The sequence below is a fragment of the Pempheris klunzingeri genome, chromosome 23 (assembly GCF_042242105.1).
Source record: "Pempheris klunzingeri isolate RE-2024b chromosome 23, fPemKlu1.hap1, whole genome shotgun sequence".
Taxonomy (NCBI): domain Eukaryota; kingdom Metazoa; phylum Chordata; class Actinopteri; order Acropomatiformes; family Pempheridae; genus Pempheris; species Pempheris klunzingeri.
In genome coordinates this window covers 16,617,253-16,630,274 of record NC_092034.1, presented here as the reverse complement: position 1 = coordinate 16,630,274, position 13,022 = coordinate 16,617,253, and the positions used below count along the sequence as shown (strand labels likewise).

Sequence of the window (13,022 nt, the reverse complement as noted above, 5' to 3'; positions counted from 1 at the left end):
ACGACTATTGAAGTCTCTGCCTTTTGTCCTCACTTCTCTCTTTTCATCCTGTGTTTTTCTGGAGTTCTCACAACTTTGTTTTCTTGGACAGCTCTGGTTTGCAATCACAGCCTCGCTTTTTTTCTCTTTTAATATAAATTTTGGTTTGCATTTTAAACTCCCTTTAGACTAACACAGTGACATATTTTAAACTCCCATCTCCATCTCTAGCTGATCTGAGTGTGTCACACACATCATTCAACCTGGCTTCACAAGCCTGTTCCCAGCTGTGGTTAGATGCTGCTTGGCCTTGGAAAACAGATGAGAATTTCATTTCATTGTTTTCTTTAAAATGAGGTAAAAGCAAGACAGACTAGTCTAAATAAAATATTCCTTAAAAAATAAAAGTAGCAATATAAATACAGTTGTACTCAAAATTATTCAACCCCCACTGCAATAGGTGTTTTGGCAAAATGTACAAACCCTCAGCTGTGTTCAATGAACAGCTCAAACAAGAACAATTGAAATAGCTCAACACAACAAATATTACAAGCTGTTTGTCCAAGTCCAACACAAAATGCCACTTTTAATGACGACTGCGGTCTCAAAATTATTCAACCCTTGAACAGAATCCCCCATAAGAGCACTCTAATATTATGTTTAGAAAATGATCTGCAATGACTGCAACATAATGCAGAAACAGCAGTTATTTCTCTCTTCTAAGCCACCAGACTCCATTGACAAAAACAGTCATTTTAACTGTGTTTCATCGTCCAAGTAAAGGATGTAAGAAGGATCTTATCTAAGATGCTGTTGTTATGATAAAGGTGAATGTTTTCTAGATTGCACTCAATCAGTGGACAGGGATGATTGATCGAAACAGGGATACAGTGATCCACGACTTAAAACAAATGTGGGCCAGTTGGGTTGCCAGTGGCCCCCTCCCAACATCCTATCCCACTACTTCTACCCTTACTTCATTCAGATAGTCCCGGATTTGTTTACTAGTTCATGACAGAAGGAGCGCTCTGAGCTGGGGTGGGGGGTGCAGAGAGGAAGGCGGACTTGATGCAGAACACTGCTCATCAGAGGCAAATAATTATTTCTAAATTAATAAATAGCTTGTATGCCGATATTTGGCACATATAAACATTAATTTTGTGGGTGGGTCTTGTTGGCCTGGTGTCCCGCCAGGCCTGTACAATGGTAGGGGATACACTGTATCTCTGGTTTGTACAAAAAGTAAAGCAGAGCGAATACTAAATATATGAAACATGAAAAAAGTGTCTAACATCCAAAATATTGGATGGTGTTGATGTTTATCAAAACTGTATTGATGAACTTCAGTCTATTTCATGGGTGTTTTACTCATCACGTGTTTCTTCTTTTTCCTCCCAGTCCGAACAGCCCAGTCCAGCCAGTTCCAGCTCCAGTTCAGGCTTTGCTCCCACGCACCACAAACGACAAGGTAATTTTCTAGGACATGCACAAGTTACAGCTGTTTTTGTCTTTTTTTTTTAAATCCAGAAATGATCTGCATGATGGTCCAGTGTGGCTCATATGGAGAACTTAATAGCAGTGTAGAATACCTGGTTACTGTATGCTTAACTGAACATAAATTTCAAAGTTGAGAAGAAGTGTCCATTAAACACATAACTAAATGAGTGATTGTTCTCCAGGTTTTATCAAGAATAAAAAGTGTGATCTGAGCAAAAAAAAGGCTGAATTGTTTTACAGAGAAAAGTGTAATTGCTCTGGTAACTACTGACCATTTTCATTGCTGAGATCTTTGCTGTTGGAGAATAACAAAATCAGGAAATTTCAAGATTTAAGTTGTGATACTTTAGTGTTCTAAAAATAATGATGTACTTTTGGCAAAAGCCTTTTACAAGACAAAAGCTCTGATATGTCTAGATTACAGGATAATATTACAAGAAACAATTGCAATATGCCATACGGACATACATGTTACAATATATTTGAAATCTTTTTCGTTAAAAGAAATGTTTTGTGAATATTTCATTATTTTGAGATCTGGTAAAGATTGGCTGAAACAACTTTTTTAGTGGAACTAACTCAAAATGATTAATTAGCTAACTAAGTATTATAAGTATTTCGGTCTTTATCCTAGCATTTAGTTGTACATCGGCTAGATATCACAGAGCACTATCTTTGGTTGAACTTTTTTACTTCCCAAAGTGATCTTGATAATTAGGTTCAACTTTTGACTGTTTATGTTGGTTCCCTTTTTGAGGTCCGTAGCCATTGCAACCCCCAGATCTGAGCAGTGAAAATATTCCATGTATGTGATCATAACTGCTAAGAAGTATGTCCAAAACTATAAAAGACAATGCAAGGGAAAATGGTTTAAAGTACTATAGAAGTAAATTAAGAAGTCCAAGAGGGCCACGTGAGACTAGAATATATTGGTTGGTCCAAAACATGGTACTTTGTTTTTGCATTTTGGAGCTTTTCTTGAGGGTGACCTCTGCTTGTGTGTTTGTAATTTTCTCTGGATGCAGTGGTGGACTTCATCATCAGGAAAAGGGTGGCTATTCCTGCCACCACCCACACAGGTAACAGTTCCTCTGATACCTGTGAGGACAGCCGTCCTTACATTACATCACATTTATTCAGCTGATGCTTTTATCCAAAACAAATGACAATAAGTGCATTGAACCGTGTAGATACAACCCAAAACTCAAAGAATCATGCAAGTACATCATCTTTATCACATACGCTGAAGTGCTATTTGAAAGTGTTTTTCTTCTCAAATTCCTGCTTGTCTACATACATGAAAACTCGTGCTTCTCTCTGAAGTGATGTTAGCTGGAAGTCTGCATAACCAGACCCGATACCAGACCCTACTATGATTTATGGTACTGGCAGGCGCTGGGTGGACCATACACATATTTCATTTCAAGGTACCTAAAGTAATTGGACAAATCGTCATAATATTTGATGAAGTAGTCCTTTTTGATACTTGGTTGTAAATCCTTCGCAGTCAATGCCTCGAGTCTGGAACCCACAGCTGTCTTCAGTTCTTGCTTTTCAGGGGCTTCATGCTTTCAATTTTGCCTTTGGCAAATGAAATGCAATGCTCTGTTGGATTCAGATCAGATGTTTGGCTTGGCCCTTCAAGAACATTCCACTTGTTGGTCTTGGTAAAAGTCTTTGGTCACTTTGACAGTGTTTTGGGTCATTGTCCAGCTGCAGTGTGAAGCGCCATCCAGTTAGACTTGAGGCACTGGATTAAACCTAAGCAGCATAAATACGATGGAGCCAGCTCCACTGGCAGCCATACATGCCCATGTCATAACATTACCTGCACCAAGTTTTACAGATGAGGTGGTATGCATAAGATAATGGGCTGTTCCTTTTCTCTTCCACCACTCTGGTACACGTCTCCGTGTCTCATCAGTCCACAAGGTCTTCTTCCAGAAAACTGCTCTGTCAGTTTTTTGGTTTTTGCATCTTGTGGTAAAGTCTCTGCAGTTACTCTCGTTAAGTCTTCTTCTTATCATGTTTTTTTAGACGGCGTCTTTGGTTCTTGACCAGCAACAGAATCCTAATGTATATGCCACACGTAGAATCAACTCTAGGCTTTTTAACGATGGACTAGCACACACCTGTCCCAGGAATAGCTGAACAGTAACATGCTCAATTCCTTTTGGTCCTTAAAAAGGGTGGACTACAAATTACATTCCATCCAATGTGGATATAAATACTCTCAGCCTAAAGCTGGAGGCTGTACTGTACTTAAAGCACATACTAATTGTTTCATTTCAAATTTCAAATCCATCGTGGTGATGTACACAGCCAGAATTCCATTTTGATGTTACTGCTATAGAGCTGACTGTCCTCTTGCACCCTATGATGTCTTAAATGATCACTTCCATTGTTGTCCGAAAACTATTCAAGACATCAATGAGCCACATGGTTGCACTGGATGATGTGTTACTCACTTTCAGTATACCATACATACCCCAGTTGCTGCCCCAAATACTTACCAGAGCACCAGATGTGGATTAATCCCCCAGACAAAGACGGTATTTCCTCTTGTTTGAGTAATGTTTTAGGCAATTACTGAGCCATTTAAAATCTTCAGTAGGAACCAGTGGGCTTGGAGCTGAGAGCCACAGACAGTAGGAAAGTCAGAACGGGCTAAGAGACAGACTGACTAACAATGTTGGGTCTTTTTGTGGGATTTGTTGACGATAAGAAAACAGAATAAGGACGCCCTTATCCTTTAAATGTGTCCCCGGCTTGCCTGGAATCAAACCAGCAGCGGTTCTGCCACCACAGCTCCACTGGAACACCCTACCATCCATCCACCTCACAGCATGACCTGCTTGAACTAATAATAATACCAATAATGATAATGATGAGGTTGTTATTATAATAAAGCTTGATTCTCATGTGGTCTTTTCTTGTCCTCTGTCACACTCACACACAGTGCTGGGCCCATTGCAGTCTGTCATGCAGGATCTCCACTCAGATGACAACGATGAAGATTCAGAGGACGACGACGATAATGACATGGACTCTGACACAGAGCGACCTGCTTACACACATCTCACACACCACCAACGCAGGTTTGCAAATGGACACAGCGAGGCAGCTTGTTGACAGACATGTGCAACACACATTTGTTTCACAAAACTAGAATCCTAGACCAAGGCAGCAAATACTAATGTGAATTTTAACTAGACTATAGCAGTTGTGTGTGGTGTGATGAAGCAGGTTTTTGATGTGTAAAACCTCTCATTGGAGTGAATTTTGGCATGTTCTCACAAGCAGAATGGAGAGCATGTAGTCAAAAATAAGTTTGGTTTTGGCACTGGGCTTTAATCACCACACTGTGAAAGACTCCAGTCAGATCTTGTCTGAATTACACTCAATTTCTTTTACTGTACCCTCTCCTGAGTGCCAGTAATTATGTTTTCGGGTGTCCGTCCCACTTCACTAACTCCACACACAAATCAGCTGGTGTACTCTTTCCACCAACTTGTGGTACCCATGCCTTTTGGCATATCAGAATGTTTGCACCAATGTGATGAAGGTCCTTGATTTTTCTTTCCTGCTTTTTAATGCTGCACAAGTCAACATGTCCGTATTTGCAATGGATCAAATGTCTTTGTCTCTGTGAAAGGTGACAAAGAATGATCATCAGCTCTCTAGTTCTCCTCAGCTCCACAGATTTTTAGGCTCTTTTTAGCTCATTCTGTTGGTTTTACAAACTCTGCTCTCCTGCAGCGGGCAGCTGTTTTCAGTGATAAACTCGCTGTACATCGCCTTTCCCTCATTACACAGCAGACAGACACAGAGACGAGCTGGTGAACTTTGTGGCGCATTTATTTACTTAGCAGCCAGGTATTCTTCTCAGGAGTTGGTAGAGAAAGCCAGAGCTAAAGGGGAGTGAATGTCGGACTCATTTTTATCAGGTGGACACAAATATGACTCCAAATGAATGCTAATGTTGCTCTGTGTCTGCTAGATGTGTAAATAGGCAGCTGCTAACGCAATGTCAGCTTCACAAGGTGATAATATGTTAGCTTTTGTGTTAGTTTTAGCTTGTGTGCTTGTTCTGCTGCCTCCAAGTAGTCAAAAAATGCGGCTTTATTCAATATTAACATTTAGTTTTACTATCTATAAATGGTTTCCAGAAAATATGCTATGTTACAGTATAGAGTTGGGTTTCAATTGTGTTGGCAGGTTTATTTCTCCCAGACAGTTAGACCCGTAGGCAGCCTCACTGAAGAGGTATAATGTGTCTTTTGATGTACTGAAGGGAAGCATTTGTTTAATGTCTGTCTTCTGTGACGAAACAACCCAGGGTCAGTTTGAGTGATGGCAGCGAGAGTGACAGCTCCTCACCCTCACCCCCATCCCGCAATGAAGCCCCACCATTATTAAAGACTACTAATAACCAGGTAAGATAATATTACATTATGTGCCATGTGTTTTGTCAGTGTACTTTAATGTGCTACAAGGGAACCAAGGTGTTGCTGTAGGCAGCTCCAAGTCCCCCTGAGTGACTCTGACTGGATGTGTTCACTCTGCCCTCTGTCAGATACTGGAAGTGAAGAGTCCTACCAAGCACAGCAAGCAGGACAAGAACATAAACCTAGATTGTGACAAGGTACTTAAGGGGTTTTTGTTTTGTTTGTCATTATAAAGTAGATTATGAAATATTGAAACGTGCGTGTATATCTGTGTGTGTATATATCTGTGTGTGTGTGTGTGTATATATAGTTCTGTGCACATGTTTCAGGCAGGTGTGAAGAATTGCTGTAAAGTAAGAATGCTTTCAGAAATATAAAATTGTATATTTGCATCGATTTACAAATTCAAATTGAAAAATTCAAAGTGAGCAAACAGAAGAAAAATCTACATCAATAAGTATCTGCTGTGGCCACCCTTTGCCCTCATTAGTTCTTCTCGGTACACTTTCACAAAGCCAGGGGTACGATTAACCAATTATCCCAAACAGGTGCTAATGATCATCAGTTTCACATGTAGGTTGAAACACATTAACTGAAACAGAAACAGCTGTAGGAGGATGAAAACTGGGGGAGGAACAGCCAAACTCTGCTACCAAGGTTGGTGAAGACAGTTTGATGTCTCAGGTCATCATGTTCAGACTGAACACAGCAACAAGACACCAGGTAGTTCTACTGCATCAGCAAGGTCTTTTCCAGACAAAGATTTCAGAACAGACGGGTTTCAGGATGTGCTGTTTAAGCTCTGTTGAAGAAGCACAAAGAAACGGGCAACGTTGAGGACCGTAGACACACTGGTCGGCCAATTAACTGATGAAAGACACATCATGTTTACTTCCCTTCATCATCAGAAGATGTCCAGCTGTACCATCAGCTCAGAACCAGCAGAAACCAGTGGGACCAGGTACACCATCTACTGTGTGGAGAAGTCTGGCTAGAAGTCGTCTTCATGGAAGAACTGCGGCCAGAAAGCCAGACCTCCAACATGGAAACATGAGACTCAACTATGCATGAAAACATAGGAACTGTGATGCAGGAAATGGCAGCAGGTGCTCTGGACTAGCAGAAGGCAGTTTGTTTGTCGAAGGGCTGGAGAGCGGTACAATGATGAGTGTCTGCGGGCAACAGTGAAGCTGGTGGAGGTTTGGGGCTGCATTTCTGCAAATGGAGTTGTGGATTTGGTCGGAGTTAATGGTGTCCTCAATGCTGAGAAATACAGGCAGATACTTACCCATCATCAGTGCCATCAGGGAGGAATCTGATTGGCCCCGAATGTATTCTGCAGCAGGACAATGACCCCAAACATAGAGCCAGTGTCATTAGGAACTATCTTCAGTGTAAAGAAGAACAAGGAGTCCTGGAAGTGATGGTGTGCCCCCCCCCCCACACACACACACAGAGCCCTGATCTCAACATCATCCAGTCTGAGGCAGCCAACATCCACAGAAGATCTGTGGTTCGTTCTCCAAGATGTCTGGAACAAGCTTCCTGCTGAGCTCCTTCAAAAACTGTGTGCAGGTGTACCTGAAGAACTGATGCTGTTCTGAGGGCAAAGGGTGCTCACAGCTGATACTGATTGGATTCACATTCTTCTTCTGTTCGCTCACTTTGCATTTTGTAAATTGATAAAAATAAACAATTAAATTCTATATTTCTGAAAGCATTCTTACAGCATTTCTTCACACCTGCTTAAAACTTTGGCAGTTGACTGCTCTATTCGGCAGATACTATATTACATGATTTGATCTAATTCTATGTTGTGTCATTGATGTATGTTGTAGAGTACTGAAAGCTGGTGTCCAATGTTAGGTTAGGTTCATAATCTTATTTACATATTTATTGATCATATACACTGTCTTTCTGTGTAAGAGTGTCATGTGAAAGTCCTAAAGTTGATGATATGCTGCTGTGTGTTTCCCAGGCTTACCTGGATGAGCTAGTGGAACTCCACAAAAGACTGATGACACTAAGGGAAGGTCATATACTACAACAGGTGTGTATGAGTGTGATCATGAAACGATGCACACTGTAAACGACTCATCGGTGTGTAACACTTTGACTTGAAGGTGTCGCGTGGTGCTTATCGACATTTCCTTTCTGCTGTACCCCCCCCACACCCCCACCCCCCACCTGAGTCGTCTCAGCCTCCCCCACAATGCATTTCACATATTTAAGTGTGTACTGTACATACAATAATGTTCCAGAAATTCAAGATGAATGAAAGTAGGTGAACAGACCATGTAAGAAATGACTAAAACATCCAACATGCAGGATGATGTCATGACTAGAACTTTTGGTTATATAGACATACGTAGCAAATGCTGACCACAGTAAAATGTGTTGGCTGACATTCCACACTTTTCACTGATCTCAGCATAATATTGCTACACACCAGAGCCTTTGGCCGGCAACATAGTTTCACTGGATTAAAAGAGGAGCCGTGATCTGTGACAAACCCTCCTGCAATCTGCTGCTTCATCTGGAAGCAATGAATTATTCGGTTAACCTCTCCATCTAAGACATTGCATGTTTCTTGCTCATATTCTTGAGGCCTATCATATGACTGTATTAGTGGGTCTTCCCAGTAGTGGCTGCCAAGTTCTGCCTTGCTCTCCTAACAAGAAGGCTGGCTCCCAGGAAAGACAAAATCCCATCCAAAAGAGCATCTCCTGCATAGAGCTTTCACTTGCACAGTCATCAAGCTAATCCAGCCGAGTTCAGCAACTGGCTCCATGTCCTTGTTACAAGAGATGGGAATGATTAGCCTGCAGCCTGTCCTGCACACTAGTGGGGACCATGTATTGTATCGCACCGTGATGGCATTTCTTTAGACAGTGGAACTCGCCTTGAGTTTGGTAGCTGTTTCAAGTTCAAATGAATCCTAAACAGCATGTTTGACCAGACTCTATGCCGTTCCTGCTCGTGACCTGCTTGGGTCATCTCCTCTGTTCTGCTTCAAGTCCAGGGGTGTATTTTTACCGTCCCACTTCTGGGATGCTCCTGAAACGCAGCGTGGTGCCTCTGGTAGAATTGCAGTGGATGTGTCCGGTGGGATTTAGCCATTAGTGTCAGGTTCACTGTGTCAAAAGTGTCCAAAACAATTCCAAAACTCCGTCTGTTCCTACATTTTGATGCTAAATTGCTATGGCCATATACAGTGTAGACATCTACTAGGCTCTATATATACATAACTAAATGATACATGCCTAATGTATTTTTTGTCTTGTATATTTTTGTATATTGAGATAAACATTGAATAAGTAGAAACAGATTTCTCCCACAGCTTCTAATCTATATTCAAGGATCTATCTAGTCTATCTATCTTGTCCAGATATTTCATGCATATGCATGCGTGAGCGTTGTCACAGCAGAGCCCCGATTACAGACATGAATAGAAATAAACTATTTTCTCTGTCCTCCAGATTGTGAACCTCATCGAAGAGACCGGACACTTCCACATCACAAACACTACTTTTGACTTCGACCTTTGCTCCTTGGACAGAAGCACAGTAAGAAAACTCCAGAGTTACCTGGAAACCACCGGACTGTCCTGAGACTCTGAGCAGCTGGCTGCTGGATCGCTGTCTCAACATAAACTTTTTGATTTATTTTTTTTTCCTTTCTTGAATAAACTACAACTTTGGATGCAATGCAAACGCCCCACTATGGCTGGGTCCACTTGCTGTGTGTCCAGCCTGCTGGTTGGACTGGGCTCTCTAAACGAAGAGGCCGTCCCGCTACAGAAATCAGAGCCAGGTGTCGTGGGGATGAGCCCTGTCGACCAGGAGATCACCCAGAAAGCCTTGAAAATTTCTCTTGATTTATAGGAAAACAGTGGGGAATGGTGACCTTGTTGCTCTTAATGAATGTGCATATTGTTACCATGTATGTTTTTTGATTTGTTGTTCAGTGTCACAAATGCACGGTCAGCATTGCCTTACAACATTGTAAGTCTTATTTATTGAATTTAATTTGCAGGTGTGTGTGTGTTTGTGTGTGTGTGTGTTATTGAAATGGCAAAAAATGAAACAGCTGATTGAGACTTTGTTTGAAGCACTTCACAACTGGCATATCTTTGAATCTGTGGGACAGTTAAGCATTACTACGACACGCAAACATGTCACTGACTTGAACTGAAGTTGAATGTCACACTGAATCATTTCAATGGGAACAAAAAACTGCCTCAGCAGGTGAAGCTGATAAATGTATATTCCAATCCATTCAAGACATAATACGTGTGTGTGTGTGACACGTGGGAAATTTGTGATCTATTTTGTTTTGGCGAATGCTATTCGTAAATGTGCAACTGCGTTGTGCAGAAGCTAAATCTTGATGTCAGTTTGTGTGGGGATCCAGCTTGAGGTGTGGTCATTAGTATTTTGAAAATGAAAAATGGCATTTGGACTTGATGTGGTTACAAGGCCCCATCCAGCTTTATCCCCATCTATGGTAATCAGAAAAGTTAACGGCAGTCACTTCATTGCAGTGAAAACCTCAAATAATACCACAGTAAGAAGGCCGTGCTTGTGGACCACCTGGGCGAGACAAGATTCAATGCTCTTGGAAAACAGCATCAGTGATTAAGGTACACCCACACACTCGCTACAAACCACAAATTAATGTAAGAGCCGGTGTTGTGACAGGTAAAGATCCCGCTGGAAGCTCAGAACATTGCCTGCGTACCTACATATCCCTGGCTTGGGATAACCAGTAGAATGAATGACTGTTTCAGACGTTAGACAATCCAAAAAGCATGTTGTTGGAAGCATAATGAGGCCTTCGGTGTGCAGAGCTAAAAACAGCCTTGGTGACTACTTGAAGCCCCTTTGTGTAGAGTATTAAAATGTTGCTGTCTTAGTGGCGCCCAGTAGTTCTTCTTTAAAAAAAAAAAAAAAAAAACTTCAAAAAACCAAACCACCTCATGGATCTGACCAACCGCATCAAGAAATAAAATGCACACGTAGTGGCTGTAAATCCCCACATTTTGTCTGCTAGGTTGAAAGATGTTTGTTGAATGTATGTATAACACTCATTGCGCTAATGGGTACATCTGTATACCACACGCGTAGAAGAATTTAAAATTGCATACGCAGAGATTTGCTTGCCCAATTTTTTTTTTTTTTTATCTTCTTTGGTTTCAAAAGTTTTGGAATTGGTCCAGTAGATTTCCTCCGCCAGCAGCCATCAAATGGGCTGCCAACGGTGAATCCTTCGGGGCGACTGTCCGTCACAGAACACCCACTAAAAGTTCTTGTTTTTGCCACTGACATTTAAATATAACAATATAGGTGCTGTTTCTGGTCAAACAGAAAGGATCTTACTGGTCTGTCTCTGCAGGGATCCTTTCTTTGGCAAAGTACTGGACCACTTGAACCCAAAATATGTACAGATAAGAGCCTAGGTTTCAGAAAACTATCCTTTAAAGATGGGAACACATCACCGTATCGCTTCATACAAGTGCAACATCATTTGGCAGTTTTTTAGTCTCATTTTTCAAGACGCTGTATCAAGTAAGACATGAGTGGCTGCTGGAGTGAGCTGAGCACAAATTACTAAGGTGAAAGTTCTCATGATACAATCAAAAACTAAGTTTTTACCAAATCCAGGATTAATGTGTTGCAGCAGGTCCTGCTCATTGGCTGCAGTTTACAGAAAGCTTTGTTTTGCCGGCTTATTTTCTGCTACAGGTCCAATGGAACATGCCAAAAGCATAGCTGATAGATATAGTTGGTGTGTGATGCTACCGATGTTTGTCTACAGGAAATGGTTTAAAGAAAGGCGTTATCTCTTTGCCATCAGGGGAAGTGGATTTGTAGAATGAACCCCTAAGCCCTGTAAGAGGAGAGGGAAGACAGACTTCCTGTATCGTGTTAAAGAAAAGCGACCACTTTCTTCTGCATTTCCAGCATGTGAAGTGTTTTGGGTACATTTCACACACACACAAAAAAAAAAGCCAATGGGAATTTTGGATAACAGGTACTTTTACGGGTGGATGGGAAAAAAAAAAAAAAAAAGGATTATTTATTTTGTGGGAGTTTGAGTTGATAAATCAAAGCTCTGCATTAATTTTCCAAGGAGAAGGTCTTTGATTTTTAAGAGTTTTGCCTGTCTGATAAAGGTCAGGATGGTAAATCGTGGCGGTCCTTTCCAAATGACCTTAAAGGGTTTTTCACCCTGTGTTCTGTCTTTGGTTTCTTGTGTATTTTGAGGATATACAATAAATATTCTGTATGATGTACAGATGACTTATTAAGTAACTTGTGGATGAGTTTTTTTGGTTCCAATTTTCTTTTGCACCTTTTCAGTGGCTCTATGTGTTTTGTCGTGGTGCGCAAACGTTTTTTTTAAACATATAATTATTATTAAAAAAAAAAGATCTTCGGACATGTTCAATGTATTTTTAATGGTAGTGTCATCTTTGATTTCTTGGCAGACTCTTGTCTTCCACAACAATTCTCTGTATATTTGAGGACTCTGAAATTCAAGTTGAAGCCTCTCCATCTCTGACTGCATTTCTGACTGGGCACCCCCCCTCAGTGGTAATACACAGAGAGATGAATGGGACAGCATGTAGACCATTTTCACCAAGATTCTTTCTTTTTTCTAAAGTCTAAACTAGTCAAATGTCATTTTCCTTTTAAAATTGGTTGCTGAAACCTAGAAGTCCTATTGAATATGAGCTGTGAGCTGATTGGTGACGTAGAGGAGGAGGCCGGGCCAGGCAAGGCCCTGCCCCACCACAGAGTTCCCATGGGGCAGTTCAGAGGTTTAGGTTCTTTCTTTGGCATCAGCATCCGATCAGCTGGTGCAGCTCTAAAGTTTTGTGTTAACGACCCAGACCCTTTGCCGTGACACCACCTCCGAGGACGTCTCCGTCGTGGAGGATGGGTCGCTACTGTCAGCGCTCCCTTGGGATTTATGGGTTGTGATCAATATTCAGCTCAGTGCAGTTTTAAAATAATATTCTCTACATTTCTAACAGCACGGGCGTGAAAACATGAGGCAATTTACAGGTTGCGAACAGGATTCGGGTTCAGCAAC

The 13,022-nt window shown here is 41.3% G+C and overlaps 1 protein-coding gene across 1 annotated transcript in view; it reads left to right on the top strand.

The window, feature by feature from the left end:
* mllt3 (MLLT3 super elongation complex subunit) overlaps positions 1–12,183 on the top strand; it is a 40,999-nt gene extending 28,816 nt beyond the window's left edge. The window contains exons 8-14 of the mRNA XM_070855118.1: positions 1,378–1,447; positions 2,502–2,555; positions 4,436–4,574; positions 5,816–5,912; positions 6,053–6,121; positions 7,903–7,974; positions 9,404–12,183. Coding sequence (XP_070711219.1) covers positions 1,378–1,447; positions 2,502–2,555; positions 4,436–4,574; positions 5,816–5,912; positions 6,053–6,121; positions 7,903–7,974; positions 9,404–9,535 — 633 coding nt within the window. The 3' untranslated portion in view covers positions 9,536–12,183. The remainder of the gene's footprint in view (positions 1–1,377; positions 1,448–2,501; positions 2,556–4,435; positions 4,575–5,815; positions 5,913–6,052; positions 6,122–7,902; positions 7,975–9,403) is intronic.
* The last annotated feature ends 839 nt before the right edge of the window (positions 12,184–13,022 follow it).